This window comes from Ahaetulla prasina, chromosome 10 (genome assembly GCF_028640845.1).
Source record: "Ahaetulla prasina isolate Xishuangbanna chromosome 10, ASM2864084v1, whole genome shotgun sequence".
NCBI lineage: Eukaryota > Metazoa > Chordata > Lepidosauria > Squamata > Colubridae > Ahaetulla > Ahaetulla prasina.
Genome location: NC_080548.1, coordinates 16,461,677 through 16,486,737, shown reverse-complemented (window position 1 = coordinate 16,486,737; position 25,061 = coordinate 16,461,677). Strand labels below are relative to the sequence as shown.

The 25,061-nt window shown below is 48.5% G+C and overlaps 1 protein-coding gene across 3 annotated transcripts in view; it reads left to right on the top strand.

The window, feature by feature from the left end:
- The first annotated feature begins 1,344 nt into the window (after positions 1–1,344).
- Positions 1,345–25,061, top strand: part of AHDC1 (AT-hook DNA binding motif containing 1) — a 314,317-nt gene continuing 290,600 nt past the window's right edge. The window contains exon 1 of one of the 3 annotated variants that reach the window (XM_058196357.1): positions 1,345–2,176. In XM_058196357.1, coding sequence (XP_058052340.1) covers positions 2,014–2,176 — 163 coding nt within the window. In that variant the 5' untranslated portion in view covers positions 1,345–2,013. Of the gene's footprint in view, positions 2,177–2,606; positions 2,754–6,490; positions 6,553–25,061 lie in introns of those variants that run through there. The other 2 variants (XM_058196359.1, XM_058196362.1) reach the window with 2 other exon arrangements.

The following is a 25,061-nucleotide window of genomic DNA, read 5'->3' as shown; positions in this document are numbered from 1 at the left end:
GTGGTGGATTGGACTAGATGACCTATAAGGTCCCTTCCAACTCTGTTAATCTGTTATCGGTTTATGGGCTGCTCACCCCTACTGTTAACAGCTCTGGTCAGATGTCTCCTGCAGTTTGTTTAGAACAGGGATCTCTAACCTTGGGAACTTTTAAGACTTGTGGATTTCAACTCCCAGAATTCCTCAGCCAGCTTTGCTGAATTCTGGGAGCTGAAGTCCACAGGTCTTAAAGTTTAAAAACTTAAAAGTTCCCAAGGTTGGAGACCCCTGGACTTTAGAAGAGTACAAGCTCCCTGCAGAGACTGCTTAGCTGAGGTAAGAGTAGACTCAGCCTGTGAGCAATCCACACCCTGTGGATTGCTTGATGTCATCCCTGCCCCAGGCCACCATCTGCGCCCGTCTTAGATGAGACAAGATCTCTCGTTGCGGAATTACCAGAAGAAGTCGAGGGTTCAAGGCTGGGAAGATTCCCCGAAGCGGAGCAAGTCCCGGTTCCCACCATTAGAGGGCACTGCTCACACATATAAACAGTAGTGTCTTATTCCTCTACGAGGTATTTTTCTCTTCTATAGTATTTCTTTCTTTCTTCTTTTTGGGGGTATCTTCCCCGAGATCAGCAAGCGTGTATCGTCCCCCCACCACCACGCGAAATCTTCGGCGAAGGCCTGGATATCTCAGGAGTGTCTCGTACCTTTAAACAAACACGGAGCAAAGCTAACTCCGAGGGGCCGAAAGTTTTTAAAAGAAGCCGAACAAGGACACGAGAGAAAGGGTGGAAAGGGAGGGGGTGCCCGGGAAGTTACAGCTGAGCATTTCTTTTAAAACCGAACCCTGGAAAAGGGGTTCATAATAACGCTGGGGGGGGAGGACGGGGGAGCAAGCCAGACCCCCCCCTCCCAGTTACTCCCCCCTCTCAGCTAAGTTTGCCTTCTCCGCCTGGCAAGGATCCCCGAGATCCTACAGCCTCTCTCTTTCTCTCGTCCCTCTTTTTAAATTTTTTATTAGCACAATTAGTTTGCGAAGCCGGTTTATTTAGTTTATTAACACGGCCAGTTTGCGAACCCGGAGCAACCGTGGCGTTTCCCGACGGAAACGGGGGCGGGGAGGTGGGGAAAGCATCGCCTCCAAAAAGCGCCTCTAGCAGCGCCGCCGCCAATTCGCGCGGCCGCCCGTCCAGCCCCCCGAAAGTCGGCTCGGTCTCCTTTTCCTGCTCTCTCCCCCCCCCCCTCTCTCTCTCTCCACCCTTCCACCCCCCAGTCCTCGCCGAAAGAGGAAATACTACATCCCCCAAGATGCTTTGCGGGTCTCTCCCTGGGGTTCCGGATGCTGCTCTGGCTGCTGACAAGCGAAGGTAAGCCGAGAGCGTCTGAGGCAGCCAAGGCGGCAACAGCGGCTGCGAAGAAGCTCCCGGCCAGCCTTTTCTCCCGAGCCCGGCCAGGCAAGCGAGAGGCGCAAGGCAGGAGCAAGAGACAGAGAGCCAAAGCGGCGGTGGGAAGAAGCAGGAGGCGGCGGCGGGCGAGCAGCGACCAGCGGGGCGGAGGAGCAAAATCCCCCAGCCCAGCACAGCAGCAGCAGCAGCAGCTGAGCGGCAGCGCGAGCCAAGGGTCTGCTTTTCCTCTCTCTTCCCCCCCCCCTCCCCGCCCGCTCGCTCGCTCGCTTCTTCTTCATTTCCTTTTCCAGCAGCGACGCGAGAGACAGAGGCGCGGGGGGCGGCGAGCGAACGAGCGAGCGAGCGCTGGGAAAGCCAATTCTCGCCGCCTTGCATATTTTCCCTACCCACCCCTCCTTCCTGGCTCCCGTCTTTTGTGTGTGGTGTGTCGGGGAAAGGGAGGGAAGGAAGGAAGGAAGGCAAAAAGAAAGGAAGAAAGAAAGAGAGAGAGAGCGAGCCAGCGGAAAGAAAAGGAGGCGAGGAAGAGGCGGCGGCGAAGAAGGAGGAGGAGGAGGAGGAGGGCGAGCGGCGGCGAAGGGACCATGTCCAGCAGAGTTGCGTGAGGATAATGTGATCGGCAGGCGATGAATATGCTGTCGCTGAAGGTTGGCAGTGGCGCCGAAGGGTCGGGCAGTCTCCCCGGCAGCCAGGAGTCTCCTGATCCCCTGGAAGAAAAAAGTCTCTCCCGAAAGGCAGCCGCCGCCGCCGCCGAAGGGATCGGTGGGCAGCAGCAGCAACAGCAAGCTGGTGAGTAACTCGGCGGGCTGCCCCCTTGCCAGCCAGCCAGCCAGCCCTCCAACGCCCCCCTCTTCCTTTCACCAACCCCCTACCTGCACCACCCCCGGCCAAATCTTTCCAGAAGGGTTGGGGTGTGTTGTTTTTTTTTGGATTTGGCTCGTGCCAAGCTCTCCCCCTTTTCTTTTCTGGCTTTCTTCCCCGCCCTCCCCGACCCCAGGATGTTGGATGGCTACCCAATTTCTTTTCCCACCCGAGTTGCTCTGTGCCTTCGGTTTCCGCCTCCCTCCCTCCCTCTGCACTCCTCTCTAACCTTTTCGGGAAGGGTGGGGAGGGAGGTTGGGGGGGAAGCAGAAGTCCATCCCCTCCTCCTCCTCCTCCTCCTCCTCCTGAGCTCGGAGGGGTTGCGTGTGGGCAGCGAAGTAGCAGCGGGATTCGGAAGAGGGATGGTGGGTGGAGGGAAGGACGCGAATGCTTGATTTTTATTTTTATTTTTTTACACACACACACACACAAAACCCCCAACAACTAATCCGTATGAACCAGCCTTTTGTCTCGACCAGTGTAAGCAAAGCCTCGGCAGCTGGAGGTAAGACAGTTGAAGCGCGCGCGCAAAAAAAGGGAAAAAAAGGTGATGGTTTCTTTTTTTAAAATTTCTTGCCTTCTCTGTTTCTCTCTCTCTCTTTCACCTCTTCGGTTATTCTCCATCACCTTTTTTTTTTCTAGAGGGGGGGGGGCAATATGCGGATTGTCAGCCGCCACTTTCTTTCCTCCCTCCCTCTCTCCCTCCCTCCCATTGCCGCCTCTCCTCCCTCTTTCTCCCCCGCGGTCCCCTTTGGCGCTGCCGCTTCTTCAAATTTGCTCCCGAAAAAAAAAAATCGCTTTAGGTGTAAACATTAATCTGACTTCGCACATGCCGTTCGGGGGACGCGCGAGCCGAAGGGCGCTGGGACGCGCGTGTGTATATTTTATATATATATATATTTATGCGTGTGAGTGTGTGTGTGTGCGCGCGCTGGAGAAGCCACGGAGTAAGCGGATCTGTTTACCGGGGGTGGGGAGGAGTGTGTGTGTGGGGGAGTACAGAGTTGAGAGGCGGGGGAGGAGGAGGCGGCGGCGGGCGATGCTTTGAAAGGGGAAGGAGTTGCGCCGGGTTTTGGGGATGGGTGGTGGTGGTGGAGGTGGAGGAAAAGCGAGCTCAGGCGCACTTTTTTTCGCAGGCAAACAGACCTTTATTATTTCAGCATGTGGGGCTGGCAGGGGAGGCGCGATTAGGAACGGAAGCGCCCTGCAGAACCTTCCTTGGGAAAGGGGTGAACTCTCCTCTAGAGTTTCCTCTCAACCCCCCCCTCTCCTCCTCCTCCTCCTCCCCAAGGCATTGTGAATGTGGCTTGAGAAAGAGAGGTGGGGGGGAGGAGGAGGAGGAGGGGGGTGGTGGAAGAAACAAGGAAAGGGCTCTTGAGGTAGCCTCCTTGCAAAGGGGGGGGGGAGGCGGAGAAGCGAGCTTGCAAAACAGGTCTGTGGTCCTGGAAAGGGGGGGGGGTTGTCTGTCTGTTGGCAAGCTGAAGGAGGGGAGGGATGTATGTGTGTGGGGGGGGGGTTAAGCCTATGGCATGACAGTCCCCCAGGCCAATGAAGAGAGGTGGCAAGAGGAGACACCCAGGGGGGATTTTTGTGTCTTTCATCTCTCTCTTGCTCTCTCTCTCCCCTCCCTTTGTGGAAAAAGTGTTGAGTGACACTAGCCAGGCGGCTTTTATCCCTTAGAACAGGGATCTCCATCCTTGGCAACTTTAAGCCTGGCGGACTTCAACTCCCAGAATTCCCCAGCCAGTTAAGCTAAACTGGCTGGGGAATTCTGGGAGTTGAAGTCCGCCAGGTTTAAAGTTGCCAAGGTTGGAGACCCCTGCCTTAAAAAAGGTGGCTAGTTGGGATTTTTTTGTGTGTGTGTGTGGTAGATGAAAACCAGTGGAGATGGCACCAGAGTGTGTCCCCTCCCACCCCGCATGCCTTTCAGACAAACCGTGTGTGTCTAAAAGTCCCTTGGCGAGTGAGGAAATTGTGTTTGGTTACTCAAGGACAAGCTTCATCATGTTTCCAGTGGGCCTTACTTGCCAGTCAGGATGCTCCAGGTTGCAGGCTAAGTCAATCCCCTTCTGCGCACCTTGTGGTTGGTTCTCCCCCACAAAACAAGGTGCCATTCTTTAAATTTTAGGAGGAATGATCACCTTGCAGGGCAGTTTAGGTGTAGAAGAAGGGAAAATCCAGGTGACTTTCTCATTCCTGCCAGGCAATGTTTTCCAGATTCTGGCCTTGAAGAAGCTTCCCCTCCTTTTTAAAGGTATCTCATCGGACATGTTTACACTCTGGTCTTACCTGACCTAGGGAAGCAGGCATCGAGCAGCAACGTCAATTAGTGATGGCACAAAGTGTCTCTTGTGCTGTTCCTGCTTGGAGCCCCTTTTTGAAACGCCTAGATGCATATATATTTTTTTAAAAAAACAAACCCCACTCTCCAGTGCTCTTTCTTGGGATATCTCTCCTCCTGCCCCCCCAAAAAACCCCTCTGGCTCCTGATCCGTATCTGGTTTGACAAGCCTGATAAGAGGAAGAGGAATCAAAACAATACAGACTCATGCAAGGAATAAATTAGCAGGAACACTTGGGCTGAGGAGGTGCTCTGGGTGCTACTTGCCTTAAACCTCTGAGCATTTTCTTTGTCAAGGTCTGTTGACACACTTTTGCGCAGGAAAAGTTTCAGTAAGGGGAGAGAGGGAGAGAGAAAGCAAGCAAGAATGCTTGGCTCCTGAATCTTGGAAACCCCCTCCTTTGGCTGGGCTTGTGAATAGACCATAGAACATTCTTTCCAGGAGATGGGAACCAGAAGGTAAAGAGCTGGATTCTCAAGGATGTGTGTGTGTGTGTGTAAGGAATCCAGTGTTTGGGCTTAATATCGATATGCAGTTTGCTTTAATCAGTTCTAGCGTCTCTCCTTACAGTGTATGCCCAGAAACATCTCCTGGGGGGAGGGAGGGGCTATAACTCTTGGCAGAGCACATGCTTTCCGTGAAGAAGGGCCCTAGTTCGGTGCTGGGCATCTCCCATTACAAAGATCTCAGATAGCAGCTCCTATCAGACAGAATGCTGGGCGAGACTGAGCTAGTATATCAGGCAGCTTTTGAAGTGCATTGGGCTGTGTGTTTGTACCTGGGCAGGCTGAAGGAAGCGAAAAGGTTCCCCTCTTAGGTGCCCCTGTTGCGGCTTGTGTGCCAGGCTGTTCTTCACACACACAAAAAGGAGTTTTTAAATCACCAGGCTTCCTTGTGTCCAAAAACTCCTTTTGACGGTGGTGCGCCCCAGGACAGAATGCTCTTGCCCAGCCTGATGCGAGTGGGCAGGCCGGCCATTTATACACTGCAGGAGTTGGTAAAAGCAGGCAGCCGGCCCCCTCTCACCCACCCCCACTGTGGCAGGATTTCCTAGTGGTGGCTACAGATTGCAGCTTAAGAGCCCTGTTGGAGTTGTGGAGGGTGGCGGTGGGAGGGGGAGAGGCAGGCAGGCAGGCAGGCAGGCTGAAGCAAGGACACAAGGAACATTTGGAAACTTGTGTCTGGCAGATGCAAGGGAGCAGATGGAAACGTGGAGAAGGTTATGGGCAGCCTAGAGGGGCCTGTCTGGCTGGAGTCCTCGCCCTTCCTGCCTCGGAGGGAGGCTTTGGGGACCTGGGAGTGGTTTATTTCTGCTGAGGAAAGATCTGGGAGAGAATGGTAAGCATCTATTAATAGTGCACATCAGCCAAGTAAAAACAGAGAGACTCTAGTGCTGCTGCCACCTTGGAGCCCAGAGGAAGAAGGTTCAGATGTGGGGGTGGGGGTCAGGCAGGGAACAAGGGTGCCAAGCGGAGTTGCTTCGTATGGGGGAGGTGGGGGGTGGGGTGGGGTTTGCTGGTCCTGCAGTCTCATCAGAAGCACAATCTCTTAAGACGGTTAGGTCATGTTGCCTTGCCTGCATGCTTTAGAAGGAATGTAGAAAGGCTGGGGAGTGGGGATGAGAAGTGCCAAATGTCTTGGGAATTTTTATTCTAAAAACACTTCTGGACTGTCTTCCAGCTGGTGATGAGTAAACCCGCTGGGGTTTTGCTCCTTCCTGTGGAACATTCAGTTGCAATTCTCTAAACTTCAGCACACGGTCCACCTGTTGATCGGTCAAGTGACACGTAGGCTGCATGTCATTAACTTGGAGGGCAACTGTTGACTGTGTCAGCATGGCTGGAGGCATCTTGACTATTTAAAAGCAAAGGCAGAAGCTGGCGATCTGACTCTTGAGCACAGTCGTTGTAACCTGTTGCACATCCCCGGAGTCTAGGAGGTTGTATGGAGCGCTTGTAAGGAGTGAGTCTTAACTGTGGGCAATCCTGTTGGGGGGTAGCGCTGATGTGTGGGGCAAGAGCAGAACCTGCTCAAAATAATTTGGCAGTTGTGGGAGGGAGAGAAGTGTCCACACAGACACTTGTTAACCAGGCTGGGCCAAGATTTGGTGGGAAAGTTCTGCATGGTTTTGATGAGCCTTGGGCAAGAGACCCAACACAGGATTAAGGCAATCGTTGGCTTGACCTGGGTCAGGGGTCTGCAAACGTGGCTCTTTTAAGACTTGTGAACTTCCAACTCCCAGAGTTCCTCAGCCAGCAAAGCTGTTGAGGTGAGGTAGCTGTTCAACTTTGGCTGGGGAAAGTAAGCAGAAGTGTAATATAAATATACAGCCCAAGTACAACTGTGGATGTATTTTTGTAATAAATACAAGCCTCTTTCTGCATGCCTAATACCATCCTGCCTGTGTGGTCTCATACAGACTTAAAGCCAGATAAGGCAGCATTTGTGGATCTGTTTGTGTTGCTGCCTTAAACTCTTGTCCTTATGTTTTGGGCCTGCACATCTCAAAAACAATTGGTTCTATTGTTGATGGGATCATGATCCCTGATTACTATTTGTGGTGTTTTCTCCCTCCTACCAACTTTTTTCCCCCTTGCAAGGAATTCTGGATTTGGTCATTCTTGTGAGAGCATGTCTCTGAAACTACCAGCCCTGATGAAACTACACAGCTACACTCTCTTTTAGCGACACGTGATCTACAACAGTGTTCGTCAACCTTAGCAATTTGAAAGAGGTATAGACTTCAACTCCCAGAATTCTCCAGCCAGCCATGCTCTCTGGGGAATTTGGGGGTGGTGGTGGTTTGAAGTCCATATCTCTTGAAACTGCTAAGATTGAGAAACACTGGTCTACAATTTAGCTATACTTCCCCCCCCCCCCACTTTTATATAATAAGGTTGCAGCCTGGATTATTGTTTTGGATTTAAGGATCCTGGTATCACAAGCTCTTCTGTTCCATCCCCCCCCACAATCCTGAGAATTGTTCCTTGAATGTGAAACCTGGTATGATGCATTGAATCCTGGTGTGATGTATTGATAACCAGGTAATGGGGGTGACAGAGTTGGTAAAAGGAAAGATTTACAATTACTTTCAAGTTCTTCACGTTGGCGCAATCAGTAAAATGCTGAAGTTAAATAGAATTGTTAAACTGAAGGTTTTACGCGCATTGATGAAGGCTGTGAAGCAGTGGTGAAATTCAGCCGGTTCTATCCGGTTCGGGCAAACTGGTAGCACCGGCGGAGGGAGGCTCCGCCAACCACCCGGACATCATCACATCCCGTTTTTGACCGTCTCTGTGCATGTGTGGAGGAGGCGTGCATGCGCTCACATTTGCAAACCGGTAGCGAAGGTAAGTGAATTTCACCCCTGCTGGTGAAGCCTTCTGGTGGTTCAGAAGCATCTGTCAATCAAGCTGGGTTAGACTTGGTCATGGGTTTCACAGATCCAAATCGGGATGACCAGAAGGAGGTGGTTAACTTCGCTGATATCTTTATATGCCTTGCATATTCCTGGATTTGGAGATGTCCTTATTTGGGGGGTCTTGGTTATTTTGCATAATCTGTATCTACAGAGTTGCAAGTTTCATAGCAATAGTAGCAGAGGAGCTGTTTTGCTTTCTTGGGCTCATTCTGAATACATTCTGATTGCCAAACGCCCCTAAGTCTGATCATGTGACTGTGGGAATGCTGTGATGGTCATAAGTGCAAGGACGAGTCATAAACCGCTTTTTTCAGTGCCATTTTAACTTCATTCGCTAAACAAATGATTGTGAGTCGAGGGACTATCCGTATTGGCTTCTTAGAGGAATGGGTGGTCCTGCATTGTAGAAGTACCGTCCAGTATGATTAATTGCTGTGTTATCGTGTGGAGCAGGACTTATCTTCATAAGAGGCAATCCTCTTCCCCTTCAAAATAGCCACATGTATTCCTTTGTTTTCCTTCCTTGTGCTGATGTTACTGTAAGTTCATGTGAAATTACAAAGATGTTTCCAACAGAAACAGTCAGAACCTGTTGGAAAGAAAGGGCTGTTGGAAGATTTGGATGACTTATCAGCCAGACAACAGGAATTAGGTCTCTACTGCGCCTTCTGAGAAAGCATTTTCAGACCCTGGGTTCAAGTATTGCACTAAGTTATGATTGGCTTAATGGTGGCTTGTTGAGTAAACCAGATTGCTTGGGATATAGTGCGACATGCGTCAGATCTAAGGAAGATTGTGTTATGGTTTAGCACAGGGGTGAAATCTTACCTTCTCTACTGGTTCAGAAGTGCGCGCTTGGACCATATGCGCATGTGCAAATCCTTCTGCACATGCACAGAAGGTCAAAAACAGGTTACTTCCTGGGTTAAAACCAGGAAGTAACGATGTCCGGGCGAGTGGGCGGAGCCTCCTGCTGCCACCACTACCGGTTCTCCGAACTACGCACCGTCACCGCTACCAGTTCAGCCGAACTGGTCCGAACCGGTAGCATTTCATCCCTGGTTTAGCATGATGAGAGAACTTGGGTAGAGTTGAACAGTGTCTAAATAGGCTTGTGAAGTCATTCACGGTGTCGTGGAATACTGGAGTTTGTTGTTGTTAATTCCCAGCAGATGGGGCACACTGTGGTTTGTCTTCAAAATTTGCAGGTAACTTGCTTTTTAGCTGCTCCTTTAATCCCCAGTTAATGATCAGGCTGACTGAGAATTATGGGAATTAAAGTCCCAATGCAGCTGAAGGCACCAGAACAATAATGCACTATAACTTTTAACAACAAGAAAATCCGTATGGGGTCTTCTGAATTAGACCTTTATACTGGCGCAATCATGTAAGTCAGCCATTTCAACCATTTAGTGTTTTTGGTTGTAAATTTCTCTTAAGTATTTTTAGATTCCCTGACTTATACCTAGTTCTTCCTCTCCATATTTCTCTGCTGAAATCAGCTATCACCTTGCCTGGAACAAGGGAGTGTGGAATGTGTTGGCACTTAACTCTTGATTGGGAGGATCAAATTAGTTTGCTCAACCATTTGGACTGTAAGGGAACCGTGCTCTATTCAGCAGCAGTAAATCACTCTTAAATCCTAGAAACTAGGATTTAAGATAAATTTAAGAGTGAATCCTAGGATTCACTCTTAAATCCTAGAAATGCAAGTATTCCTTGAGTTGCACTTGTTCCAAAAATTCTCTTGTTTTCTTTGCGGGATGGCTTGTTTTGGAGGCAGTCTCTGGTGGAATCAGGTTGATGATGTGGGGCCAATTCCATTATTTGTCATTTGTGGTAGCATTTCGTTTTGCATGTTCAGGTAGTGCTCATCACCTCAGTTGAACCCAAAATTTCTGCGGCTAAGGGAGACAGTTGTTAAGGGAGTTTTGCCTCATTTTACGACATTTCTTGCTGCGGTTGTTAAGTGAATCACTGCAGTTTTTAAGTTAGTGACATAGTTGTTAAAATGAATCTGGCTCCTCCATTGCTCCGTTGCTTTCAGAAAGTTGCAAAGGATGATCACATGACCCCGGGACATTCCAAATGTCATCAATATGATTCAATTGTCAAGCATCTGTGAGCTGTGATGGCGCAGTGGTTAGAGCGCAGTACTGCAGGCTACTTCTGCTGACTGCCGGCTGCCTGCAATTTGGCAGTTCAGATCTCACCAGGCTCAAGGTTGACTCAGCCTTCCATCCTTCCGAGGTGGGTAAAATGAGGACCCAGATTGTTGGGGGCAATAGGCTGACTCTGTAAACCGCTTAGAGAGGGCTGTAAAGCACCGTAAAGCGATATATAAGTCTAAATGCTATTCCCACTGCTATTTGAATCTTGATCACGTGACCATAGGGATGCTGCCATAAGTCACTCTTTTGTGTTGTAACTTTGAACATCACTGAACGAACTTTGTAAAGTCAAGGACTATCTGTACAGTTACAATCTCTCAAGACTATTTGTGGCAGAATTTTTCCCCACATTAAAACATTAATAGATATGTATACCCATCACACTATTCCCTTTTGGGACAAGCAGTTATGAAAAAAAGGAAGAAACGGTAACAAGTAAAAAATAGAGCCAGGAGAAGGCAAAAGTGAAGGAAATCTGGCTTACAGCAACTTTCATTATATTAGTGATGCCTCATTGTATTTTTCTATCTTTGCAAACTACCCCTCCTTCCATAATATTTGTACAATAGTGTGTCTGGAAACTGGGTCCTGGTTATGGGAACAATGAATAGAATAGAATAGAATAGAATAGAATAGAATAGAATAGAATAGAATAGAATAGAATTCTTTATTGGCCAACTGTGATTGGACACACAAGGAATTTGTCTTGGTTCATACGCTCTCAGAGTATATAAAAGAAAAGATACATTCGTCAAGAATCGTAAGGTACAACACTTAATGATAGTCATAGGGAAACCGTCCACATAAGTCATAAGGATACCAGCAACAAGGTTACAGTCATATAGTCATAAGTGGGAGGAGATGGGTGATAGGAACGATGAGAAGATTAATAGTAGTTCAGACTTAGTAAATAGTTTGACAGTGTTGAGGGAATTATTTGTTTAGCAGAGTGATGGCCTTCGGGAAGAAACTGTCCTTGTGTCTTGTTGTTCTGGTGTGCAGTGCTCTGTAGCGTCATTTTGAGGGTAGTAGTTGAAACAGTTTATGTCCAGGATGTGAGGGGTCTGTAAATATTTTCACAGCCCTCTTTTTGACTCGTGCAGTATACAGATTCTCAATGGAAGGCAGATGGTAGCCATTGTTTTTTCTGCAGTTCTAATTATCCTCTGAAGTCTGTGTCTGTCTTGTTGGGTTGCAGAACCAAACCAAACCAAACCAAAGAGTATATTTGCTCTTCTGGATCATATACAAAAACAGTGGTGGTATCCTCAGGTGGCAGATGGGGTGGACTGAAAAAACAGCCTCTGGTTTGCACCTAGCACCAAGCCCAAATGTGATTTCTTTAGCATTGGGTTAATGCATAGGTTACACAGACAGCGTGTCCTCACCTGGGTACAATCTCAGGTTTAGTTTTTAATTAACTGACACTTGTTAAAATTCAGCAGAACATTTCCAAGTCACATGGGATCCTTGCCTTGGGCCCGCCTGTCCTGGGGACAGTACAGGTAGTCTTCCATATGGTCTTCTTAAGACCATAATTGAGCCCCAAATTTCCATTGCTAAGTGAGACATCGGTTAAGTGAGTTTTGCCCAACTTTCATGCCACTATCGTTAAGGGAATCACTGCGGTTCTTAAGATAGTTACGTAGTTGTTAAGTGAATCTTGCTTCCGCACTGACTTTGCTTATCAGAAGGTTGCACACGACTCTGGGACACTGCAGTGGTCATAAACATGAATCACTTTTCCAAGTGCCCAAAATTTTGATCACATGACCATGGGGATGCTAGGATGGTCATAAATATGAAAAACAGCCATAAGTCGCTATTTCTCACTGCCGTTGTAACTTTGAATGGTCACTCAACAAATGGTTGTAAGTCAAGGACAACCTATCCTGTCTTGGACACTCTGCAGGGCCCTTAACTCCCAACAGCATGCAACTTTGCTTAGTTTATCATGCAAACTCCGTGCTTGTGGTTTTGCAAACAATAACCTATAGCAGTGTCGCCGAACCTATGGCATGTGTGCCGGAAGCAGCACACGAAACCATCCTGCGATGAATGCACAGCCTCACCAGCTCCTCTTCGCATTCCTGTGCTCCAACGTGCGGCGGTCAGCTGGTCATCGCGTACGTGGGAGCGGCGAACCCCAGAAGAGCAGCGGTCCATCGTGCATGCATGAGCCGGCACCCGACCTTCTAGGTTGACATCGTGCACATGCACGATGGCCAGCTGTTCATTGGGTTTTTGGGTGCTGGCTCGTGCATGCGCGATGGAACGCCACTCTTTCAGGTTCTGCCGCTCCCAAGTGTGCGACGGCCAGCTGACCAGCGAATGTTTGAGCACAGGAATGTGAAGACAAGCCGGGGAGGCCACGCATTCATCATGGGATGGTTTTGCGTGCCACTTCCGGCACACAGGCCGGCCGGCACGCAAGAACACCAAAGGTTCACCAACACTGACCTTATAGCGAGTCCCTTGGACTGCAAGGTGAACAAACCGGTCAGGCCTAGAGGAGATCAACCCTGACTGCTCTTTAGAAGGCCAGATCCTGAAGGTGAAACTCAAATACTTTGGCAACCTAATGAGAAGGAAGGACTCACAGGAGAAGAGCCGAATGCTGGGAAAGATTGAGGGCAAAAGAAAAAGGGGACGGCAGAGAATGAGGTGGCTTGATGGAGTCACTGAAGCAGTAGGCATGAGTTTAAATGGATGGTAGAGGACAGGAAGGCCTGGAGGAACATTGTCCATGGGGTTGCAATGGGTCGGACACGACTTTGCAACTAACAACAACAACAACAACATATAGCTTAGGATAGTGTGTGAATCCAGGCAGTTATACCTTAGTTAACAAAAGACAGTTTGGCAAATCGCGGCTTTAATATGATCTTCAAATGAGTTTAGGGCTGAGCTAGAAATTGATCTTTCAAGATAGCTGCTCCTTGCTCCTCAAATTGACAAGAACCTTTTGGGGAACTGCTGACTCCTTGTTCAAGCTAAGCATCTTTGAGGGATTTCTGTTTGCTCATTGTGGCATTTGGGGCCCTGGTAGGAAGACCTCCTTTCTCTGGGAAGAAGCAGGGTGCAAATCCCAGTGGATTCCGAAGTTGTGTTGAGTAGGCTATGACAGAGCTTCCATGGGTGAGGAGTGTCATTCCTTTTTCTCATGGGAAGGGCAACTGACTGTGTTAGAAAGTCCCAGTGCTAACCCACTAGTTGATAGATGGGAGCTGGTGTTTGGTTACATTGCTGCCCAAGGGGGAACGCTTGATGGGATCAACAGGTGGGGTTAAACAACAACAACCAAAAAAGAAGTCAAAATCCCTCTTTGGGGGTGGTGGTTCCTTAGTAAAAAATAAAATAAAAAGCCAGAACTTCTTCAAACATGCATGCATGGAGCTAATAAATAACACCTCTCTGTTATCTGGGGGCTGACAGAGTGGAGCATTGTCTGTGCGGGTAATCCTATAAGGAGTGGAAAGGATACCACTTGCTGAGCAGAATATTTGGGTATTTCCTTATGGCAAAAACTCCCTGCAACTAACTTTCTTTTTTTTAATGACTAGCACAGGAGAGAGCGAGCAAAAAAGATCATCAGACTTTGTTTCCTGCTCTGTTTGTTTTTGTTTTTCCTGGAGGGGAGGCGGGGAGGGGGGGAATGTGTGATCTCACGGAGCCTGAAGTGGCACGGTCTGTTCTGTAATTTTGGGACACTGGTAGTTTTCATTGCATGTGTGGATTAGGCTTTAATCCCTTGACGTGACAGAAGAAGGAGCCAGAGAGCAGAGAGGCTGACAACTAGGATGCATCAAGCACTTACAGGAGAAAAAATAGAATAGAATAACAGAGTTGGAAGGGACCCTTGGAGGTCTTCTAGTCCAACCCCCTCCTCCCCCCAGTTTAGGCAGGAAACCTACACCACTTCAGACAAATGTTTATCCAACATCTTCTTAAAAACTTCCAGTGTTGGAGCATTCACAACTTCTGGAGGCAAGTTGTTCCACTGATTAATAGTTCTCACTGTCAGGAAATTTCTCCTTAGTTCTAAGTTGCTTCTCTCCTTGATTAGTTTCCACCCATTGCTTCTTGTCCTGCCCTCAGGTGCTTTGGAGAATAGCTTGGCTCCCTCTTCTTTTGTGGCAGCTCCTGAGATAGAGAGGAGAAGGGTCTCCTTGGAGAAATTATTGCGAAAAGATGCGACACTTCAGGGCACTAAACAGCAACAGGTAGCTCTCATTTCCCAGCAGAAACACAAATTGGCTTAGCCATGGTTTATTGGCTGGGTTACCATTCTCTGAGCTGTCACAAGCTAAGCTATAAACCACACTTGGCAAAATAGGTTGCCACAGTGGGCAGGATAGTGATGATGGAGGGGAGAGGATGCAATCTTTTTTGGGGGTGGGGGAGAGGGTGGGATTATTCTGTTTTTATATATTTCTCTTCTGAAAATAGTAGGAGGTCATACTGCTGATTTTCAATAGCCATGTTGAAAGGATGAAGGAAGGACTTGAAGTCCCATGTGATATAAGAACTTCAGGATCCAATCTGGATTGGTCACCAGGGACCAGAGGTTTAGTGGTCTGAGCTTTTGGGCTCATGTTGGAGCCCATCCTCATAAGAACCTCAGTCTGCCCTCCATTGCTATAAGCTTGGTGGTTTCCCCTCTCCCCCAAACCTGACAAGGTCCAGAGCAGTGGTGGGATTCAAGTAATTTAACAACCGGTTCTCTGCCCTAATGATTTCTTCCAGCAACCAGTTTGCCAAACTGCTCAGAAAGTTGACAACCGGTTCTCCCGAAGTGGTGCGAACTGGCTGAATCCCACCACTGGTTCAGATGTATGGACTTCAATTCCCAGCATACTGGTTGGGGAATTCTGGGAGCGGAAGTCCACCCATCTTACCGTTATCAACTTTGAAAACCACTGCTATCAACCGGGGCTTATGAAAGCAGGATGTGTGGCATGATACAGAACTCGGTAAGCTGAAACCCAAAGAAATCCTATTATGAATCAGTGGAATGTATAAAAATAGTATTTTCTGAGGGAACGTATAAAAGTTTCAGCGGTGGGTTGCAACATTTGATGCCGTGTGGGTACAGCTTGCCACAGCAAACTAAAAGCAGAAGTGTAAGCAAAGACAGCCTTTATTTTTCCCTCCCGATTTTTTTTCTCTCTCCAGGATTTTTCCATTGGCTTGTCTTGTCTTTCTATCCCCTTCAAATGCAGAAAGAACACAATAGTTTTGAGATGTTGGATGGGACTTACTTCGTTGGAGCGCAGTTGTTTATTGGGTAGGAAAGAATAGATGCAGCTGCTGGGATTTGAGACCTTTCTCATTTTAGCGGCCATCAAAATTTGGGTTTACAACTGTACCTGAATTCACATTGCAATAGTGCCAATAATGGGATATGACGACTTGAACCATTGTCATTGGTGAACCATGGTTTTTGAGCCTTTTTTGCTGGGCGAATCAGATTTAATATGGGTTTATTCAATAAAGCAGCAGTGGCTTCTTCAAGAAAGCATCATTAAACCCCATCTTAATGTGACATATGAACCCAGTTGTAAATTTTTCGTGCCACGGAATGAAAGGGAGTCGCAACTTTAGTATTTTGGTGTTTCAATGTAAGTAAGAAAGGCTGGTGTTAAGGTAGCCAGAAATGAGTTTGGAATATCTTTGTGACCTTTAATGATTTGGCAGTTTGGGTTCCTTGGTCAGCTTGCATAGCTTGGAACATATGACATCAAAGCAGAATAATAAGTAATTCTTTCCTACTTTCTTTCTTGTTTTTCTTTTTTGCCCAAATAGCTGAGTAGAAGTTTTTTTTTTAAAAAAAATATTTTAATGTTCTTAATATTCTTGTTTTTATGATGCTGTAAGCCATCCCGAGTTGCTCCACAGTAAGATGTGCAGCATGTAAATTTAATAAATGCACAGAAGGAACATCGTAAGTTAAATAAGCAGAGTTTGGTGATGGGGAAGACGAAAGGTTGGGGGGGGGTACCAGTGGTGGGTTTCAAATTTTTTTACTACCGGTTCTATGGGTGTGGCTTGGTGGGCATGGCATGGCATGTCTTGGTGGGCGTGGCAGGGAAGGTTACTACAAAAATCCCATTCCCTCCCGATCAGCTGGGACTCCGAACTACTCAAAATTTCCGCTACTGGTTCTCCAGAACTGGTCAGAACCTGCTGAAACCCACCTCTGGGAGGTACCAAGTGAAAAATGGGGTTTAATTTATGGGAGAGTAGAAAAAAAAAGAGAAAACAGTGAGAGAAGAAGTCATTGGATTTCTGGGTTGGGTGGATGGGTCAACATGACTCCCAAGTGCATGGAGGAAACTTTAATGGAAACAGGTGGGAAAACCACCATCCCCTATGAATGATTTTGCTTGTAAAAGAATGGTGAATTGCAATAGTTAAGTTTATTGCAGGATCCAATCTGCATTGGTCGCCAGGACCAGAGATTTAGCCACCACATTCTGGTGAGAGAGAGAGAGAAGTTCCCTGAGGATGAGCTCTAGCACGAGTCTGAAAGCTCGGAAGATTAAACCTCTGGTCCCGGTGACCGACCCAGATTGGATCATGCAACATTATTCTGGGACACATATATTTGCCTTCATTAGTAAGTATATTGGGGGAGAAGGTTGGTTCACTCCTTGTCTGCATGAACTGGCAAGGAGAAAAGGAGAGGTTTTGGCCCCCTTTTTCATGGTTAATGAAAACAATTTTTTGCTTGATTAGAATTAAGATTGAATTGGAAAACTGCCCATTGCTCGTCCCTATGTTCTGTTGTTGGCTTGTGGAGCAAGTCAGCAAATCTAAGGTAATAACTGAAAGGTCTTTATTATCTCTGAATAGGTTGGGAAAGTTGGATGCATATAGGGGACATGCTCTGAGTTAAGGTCCCTCTCCAGTTCTCCTCTCCCTTCCATGTAGATTATATGTGTGAGCAATCTAGCATTTGGGAGGGTGTTAGCAATAAACTTACAGGTTAATGCAAATTTCCATATAGTTAAGAATCACAGGAAATTATAATGGGTTGTTTCAGAGAAATCTGGCCAATTGTAGAGTAGCTTGATAGGTAAATGGGGTTATTAGATAGTCCATGATTTCATCCTAGCTTGGATGTGTTCTTTTGATTGGTGGGGCCTCCCTAGGATTTTTCCTGTACTGGTCCTTGACTTACAACCATTTGTTTAGTGACTGAAGTTGCAATGGCACTGAAAAAAATTGACTTGTGCCTGGTTGTTGTAGCATTCCTAGGTCACATGACCAAAATTTGGGCACTTGGCATATAGTTATGACAGTTGTACTGTCCTGGGGTCAAATCAGAGGTGGGTTTCAGTAGGTTCTGACCAGTTCTGGAGAACTGGTAGTGTAAATTCTGAGCAGTTCTGAGAACCGGTAGTAAAAATTCTGACTGGCCCCGCCCCCATCTATTCTCTGCCTCCCAAATCCCAGCTTGGGGAGGGAGTGGAGATTTTACAGTATCCTTTCCTGCCACGCCCACCAAGCCACACACATAGAACTGGTAGTAAAAAATTTTGAAACCCACCACTGGGTCAAACTATCATCCTTTGTAACCTTCCCTGCTGGCTTCTCATTTGCAAAGTCAAGGGCAGGGGGGGGAGCCAAATTTGCTTAAAGACCACGTTTTCGCTTAACCAACTGCAGAATTTGCTTAACAATTGTGGGAAGAAAGGTCGCAAAACGGGGCAAAATTCGGTTAACAACTGCCTTGCTCGGCAAAGGAGATTTTGGGACCCTCTCTACCTGTATCCAGAAAAGCAAACAGTCAAAATTGGGATTCTGCCGTTGACTTCCCAAAACACAAATGAACACAACACAGTCTCTTCCCAACGCTCGTATCTTTTTTTGTAGCCTTGTTGGTCCGCGTTCCATCAGAAGTTTCTATTATCTTTCCGGGTACTGTTTTCCTTGTAGTGTGTGTTAGTCCTCCCTGTAGTATCCCATTCGATAAAAGGCAAATTTCTTGCGAGTTCTTTCTTCATCACTTCCTAAAACACACACAGACAGCAGATAAAGGGATGGTACAAGTGTTGCAAGTCCATCCTAAGGAGTTAGGCTTATATGTTTCCATGGTAGCTGAGAAGCCTACCACCTGCCCTGGTTTTTGTTTTTTGTTTTTTGTTTCCATGTGGCATTTTTGGATAGTCAGCATGCGGGCTAATCTTCTCCAACCTGTGTATCTTGGCTGGAGCAGACACACATGCTGTACTAAGGGATTTACTTACCCATGTTGGAAAACAGCAGGGCTTAATGGTTGCGCAAGATCTTTCCTCTTACTTGTCTTTTGAAGAAGTGTTGTGGACTGTTTTGGGCATTATGGTTAAATAATTAGTTTTTTTCTCAAACATGGCAACTTCAAGATGGGTGGACTTCAATTTCCAGAATTTGATGAATGATTGCAGGAACTGGGCATGGATAGTCTAGCGAAGAGAAGGACCAGCGGAGACATGATAAATGTCTTCCAATATTTGAGGGGCTGCCACAGAGAGGAGGGGGTCAAGATGTTTTCCAAGGCACCTGAAGGCCAGATAAGGAATAATGGTTGGAAACTGAACAAGGAGAGATTCAACCTGTAAATAAGGATACATTTTCTGACAGTGAGAACAATCAACCAATGGAACAGAAGTTGCCTTTGGAAGTTGTGGGAGCTTCATCACTGGAAGCTTTCAAGAAGAGACTGGACCGCGATTTGTCAGAAATGGTGTAGGTAGGGTCTCCTGCTTGAGCGGGGGGTTGGACTAGATGACCTACAGTGTCCCTTCCAACTCTGTTAATCTGTAAACTCTGAAGTAAAGCTGGTTGGGGAATTCAGAGCTTACAGATTAACGGAGTTTGAGAAACACATTTGAAAAACGTGGGTTTATACGTTAGGGTGAAACTGAAATTGTTGCTTCTGAAATTCATTAAGCGTCTTTTAATTCTTTTAAATCAGGATCCTGCTGGGACTCGGAGATCTCTCTTTTAACACTACCGTTCAGTTAAATACCAGGCCTGACTTGCAACAACGAGGGAGACATTGGCCCAAGCCTGCAAGGACGCATCCTTTATGGGGAGGGCTGGTGTAGAGAACACGATGCCTCCCTCTGCTTCCAAAGCCGCCATTTAATGTTCCAGGAAAAGTGAGGCAGGCACAGTCCTTCAGCTCGCCCTGGCTATTGAAATGTCACAGCTGCTTCCTGGGTCGCTGGAGAGCTATTGCACAGCTCAGAGGTAGCTCTGTGTGCATTTACTGAGTCTGGGAGAAATAAATGGTTGGAAAGGGTTGTGGGGGGGGGCAGGTAACAAGAGCAGGAGGAAGTTGTTAGAGGGCTGCCAAGATGGGATGTGCGTTGAAGGTGGTGGAGTCATCCTGAAATACTTGGTGTGAACTGTAATGGAACAGGAGTTCAGCCTGGAGGAACTGGATAAATGTACCGTATTTTTTGGGCTATAAGACGCACCCGAGTGTAAGGCACACCAAGATTTCGAAGAAATAAAGAAGAAAAAAAGTGTTTGCCCTCCCCGGCCCGCAGGAGCACTGTGCAGGCCTCCCAAACCCTCTGTGCATCTCGTTTTTCCATCCAAAAAGCAGGCTCGTTTATGGCCTCCCAAACCTCCCCAGGCGTCACGTTTCTGCCCTCCCCAGCCCCCAGGAAAACTCTGCAGCAGAGGTGAAATGCAATTTTTTTTACTACCGGTTCTGTGGGCATGGCTTGATGGGCAAGTTGTGGCTTGGTGGGCGTGGCAGGGGAAAGGATACGGCAAAATCTCCATTCCCACCCCACTCTGGGGCCAGGCAGAGGTGGTATTTGCCGGTTCTCCGAACTACTCAAGATTTCCGCTACAGGTTCTCCAGAACCTGTTAGAACCTGCTGGATTTTACCTCTGCTCTGCCGGCCTCCCAAACCATCTGCGCATCCCGTTTTTGTGAAAAACGGGCCTGTTTTTTGGGAAAACCGGGATGCACGAAGCGGGGTTTCGGGAGGCCAAAAATGGCTGTATTCAGTGTATAAGATGCACCAACACTTCCACCCGCTTTTAGGGGGAATGGGGAAAGTGCGTCTTATACTCTGGAAAGTATGTTAATCCAAGATTTCTTGGAGCCGGATAAGAAGGCTCCCGAGGGGTTGAGGCTCCCTAAAGTGCAGGATATGTCGGACTCAAGGTCGAAGTAACATGTAGCTCGTCCTATTTTATTTATTTATTTATTTATTATTTAGATTTTTATACCGCCCTTCTCCCGAAGGACTCAGGACGGTGTACAGCCAGATTAAAACAGTACAATATACAAATTAAAACAAAATTTAAAATAACATATTCTATAAATTGCTGAAAATTTAAAACCGTCAAATTTGACCCATAAAATTCATAAAAATACCCCAATTAAAATTATTAAAATTCAAAAAGTTTAAAAAATTAAGCCAGTCCCGCTTGGATAAACAAGTGCGTTTTCAATTCACGGCGAAAGCCCGAAGGTCAAGTAATTGATGCAAACCAGGGGGAAGTTCGTTCCAGAGGGTAGGTGCTCCAACAGAGAAGGCCCTTCCCCTGGGGGCCGCCAGCCGACATTGCTTGGCGGACGGCACCCTGAGAAGACCCTCTCTGTGGGAGCGTTCGGGTCGGTGGGAGGCATAAGGTAACAGCAGGCGGTCCCGTAAGTACCCGGGCCCTAAGCCATGGAGCGCTTTAAAGGTGGTAACCAACACCCTGAAGCGCACCCGAAAGACCACAGGCAGCCAGTGCAGACTGCGCAGGAGCGGTGTTACACGAGAGCAACGTGTGGCTCCCTCAATCACCCGCGCAGCTGCATTCTGAACTAACTGAGGCCTCCGAGTGCACATCAGGGGTAGCCCCATGTAGAGAGCATTGCAATAATCCAGACGAGAAGTGACAAGAGCGTGAGTGACCGTGCATAAGGCATCCCGGTCAAGGAAGGGGCGCAACTGGCGAACCAGGCGGACCTGGTAAAAAGCTCTCCTGGAGATGGCCGCCAAATGGTCTTCAAACGACAGCCGTCCATCCAGGAGAACCCCCAAGTTGCGCACCCTTTCTGTTGGGGCAATGACTCGCCTCCAACAGTCAGCTGCGGTTGCAGCTGACTGTACCGGGGTGCCGGCATCCACAGCCACTCCGTCTTGGAGGGATTGAGCTTGAGTCTGTTTCTCCTCATCCAGACCTGTACGGCTTCCAGGCACCGGGATAGCACTTCGACAGCTTCGTTGGGGTGGCCCGGGGTGGAAAAGTACAGCTGCGTATCGTCAGCGTACAGCTGGTAACTCACCCCAAAGCCACTGATGACCTCGCCCAATGGCTTCATATAGATGTTGAACAGGAGAGGCGAGAGAATCGACCCCTGAGGCACCCCACAAGTAAGGCGCCTCGCGGTCGATCTCTGCCCTCCTGTCAACACTGTCTGCGACCGGTCAGAGAGATAGGAGGAGAACCACCGATAAACGGTGCCTCCCACTCCCAAACTCTCCAACCGGTGCAGCAGGATACCATGGTCGATGGTATCAAAAGCCGCTGAGAGATCTAACATGACCAGGGCAGAGGAACAACCCCTATCCCTGGCCCTCCAGAGGTCATCCACCAACACGACCAAAGCTGTCTCCGTACTATAACCGGACCGGAAGCTGGACTGGAACGGGTCTAGATAGACAGCTTCATCCAGGTACCGATGAAGCTGCCATGCCAACACACTCTCTACAACCTTCGCCACAAAGCGAAGGTTGGAGACTGGACGATAATTTCCCAAAATAGCTGGGTCCAGGGAAGGCTTGAGGAGTGGTCTCACCACCGCCTCTTTCAAGGCGGCGGGGAAAACCCCTTCCAACAATGAAGCATTTATAATTCCCCGGAGCCAGCCTCGTGTCACCTCCTGAGTGGCCAGCACCAGCCAGGAGGGACACGGGTCCAGTAAACATGTGGTGGCATGTAACCTCCCCAGTAGCCTGTCCACGTCCTCGAGAGCCACAGAATCAAACTCATCCCAAACAACATCGACAAGACGCGTCTCCGTCATCTCACCTGGATCATCACAATTTTGGTCCAAACTATCCCGGAGCTGAGCGATTTTATCGTATAGATAACCACTAAACTCCTCGACACGTCCCTGCAAGGGATCATCCCGCCCCTCCTGATGTAGGAGTGGTTATCTGCCGACGCAATGAGGGTGGAAACGTAGAAACATTTTGCCTCCCTCAGTGCCACTAGGTAGGTCTTCGAGAAAGACCTAACTAGTGTCTGATCAGCCTCGGAACGGCTGGACCTCCAGGTACTCTCTAGGCGTCTTCTCCGGCGTTTCATTTCTCTCAGCTCCTTAGAGAACCAAGGAGCCAATTGAGATCTGCGCCGGGTCAGAGGCCGCAAAGGCACAACACGGTCCAAAGCCCCAGCCGTGGCCTGTTCCCAGGCCGCAACTAGTTCTTCGGTCGTGCCATGGGCAAGATCCTCAGGGAACGGCCCAAGCTCCGTCAGGAACCTCTCGGGGTCCATCAGGCACCTGGGACGGAACCAACACATTGGTTCCGTCTCCCTGCGGTGGTAAGCGGCGGTCTGAAAGTCTAGGCGGAGGAGAAAATGATCTGACCATGACACAGGTTCCGTCACTAAATCTCCTAATACCAGATCATTAAACCACTGTCCAGAGATATAAATCATGTCCAGTGTGGACCCCCCAGTGTGTGTAGGGCCATCAGTTACTTGAATCAGGTCCATGGCCGTCATGGAAGCCTGGAACTCCTGGACCACCGTTGATGACAAGCCGGCCAATGGCAAGTTGAAATCCCCCATGACCAAAAGTCTGGGAATCTCAACCGCCACTCCGGCAAGCACCTCCAGTAGCTCAGGCAGGGCTGTAGTCACGCAGCAAGGAGCCAGGTACGCGATCAACAGACCCATCTGATTCCTATGGCCCCACTTCACAAGGAGGGATTCACAACCGGCTATCTGAGGCACAGTGGACTCTCTCGGCTCCAGACCTTCCCTCATCACAACCGCCACCCCTCCACCCCTACCCTGGGCCCTCGGTTGATGGAATGCTCGGAATCCCGGAGGGCACAGTTCGACCAGGGGTACACCCCCTTCTGTGCCCAGCCAGGTCTCCGTAATGCCCATAAAGTCCATGGACTCCCCCTGAATAAGATCGCAGATCAGGGGGGCCTTATTGACCACGGACTGGGCATTGCACAACATCAACCAGAGGCCCAGGCTCTGAGGATCTTGACCTTCCGGGGAACGGGTAAGGACTAAGGGGCCGGAGCACGTGATTGCTTTTAAACAGCGAGCACGTGCTCCCAAAAAATGATACGGCCCCTTGCTTCCGCCATATCTGACCCTCCCACTTACCGTACAGATGGAACGGCCCTCAACACCTGGAACACACCCCTCCCCCCCGCCCTCGGACCAGATGAAGAAACGCCATGAACAAACCCCGGGACTGGACATTCCCTCCCCGACGGGTTTTTCCCCCCACCCGTCTCTTCCCTCCCCACCTTTAAAAGACCTTTTTTTAAAAAACCTATTTACAAATCCCCAGAGGTTCTTCTTCATCGCATGCCACCTCTCCAGGTCCCAAGACCCCTCGTTAAGGCAGGCCCTCGATAACACGGAGGGCCATTCCTGCGAGGCGGGGGAACCTCGCAATCGAAGAAGTTCAGCAGGCGAGTATTTCATGCAAAGATAAATAAATAACAGCAGGAAAATGGCTGGTCGGACACTAGTTAGGTCTTTCTCAAAGACCTACCTAGTGGCACCTAGTGGCACTGAAGGAGGCGAAACGTTCCTACGTTTCCACCCTCATTGCGTTGGCAGATAACCGCCCGGCCGCCCTGTTCCTATGGCTGGCAACCCCCCTTGGCTGATCAAAGATAAAATTCCAGTGGCCGCTGAGCCCTGCTCCTTCTCTCTTCCCCAACACCCTAGTGGAGCCAATATTTAATATTTTCCCTTGGGGACTCTTGTCTTTCTTAACTTTGCATCTCAGGGGCTTTCCTTGTGTAGGTGCTTTCTGTCATCATCTTGGTGGTTTTTCCCCCCCCCCGCCCTACGGTTAGTGAGAGCTGTCTCCTTTCTACAGCCGCCAGCGTATCCATCCCCAAGAATGTCAAAGTCAACCAGCGCCAGGGTGACAGAAATAACCTTAGATCTATCCGTCTGTCCATCATGTCCTTGTTCTCCGAGGCTTGAGAGACACCAAGGTCTCCTAATGTTCAGGGTGGAGAGATAAATAGAGGTGGGGCAGATTCACAAACCCTGCAGTTTCTCAGACGCCCCACCCTTGAAAAAAGATCATTGCTGCTGCTGCTGCCACTCCTCTCGTAGCATTGAAACCAGGGAATCCACTTCTGTCTCTTGCCAACCCCTGCCCTAAGGTTGCGTTCAGCACGAGGACGTTGAATGGGCAGGTGTATATATAAGTTTTAAAGTTGTCCTTAAGATGGGCAGCTATGTATAGGTGATCCTCAACGTATGACCACAGCTGAGGCCAGAATTTAGGCCGTAATAGCTCAGGCTGTTAGTAGCCTGTTATTAGAACACAGCAGCCTGCAATTACTGCAGGTTCAAGCCCGGCCCAAGGTTGACTCAGCCTTCCATCCTTTATAAGGTAGGTAAAATGAGGACCCAGATTGTTGGGGGGGGCAATAAGTTGACTTTGTAAATATACAAATAGAATGAGACTATTGCCTTACACACTGTAAGCCGCCCTGAGTCTTCGGAGAAGGGCGGGATATAAATAAATAAATAAAAAAAATTATGTCACTGAGTGAGAAATTCATTAAGTGAGTCTTGCCCCGTTATACGACTTTTCTTGCCACGCTTGCAAAGTGAATCACTGCCGTTGTTAAATTAGTAACGTGGTTGTTAAGTGAATA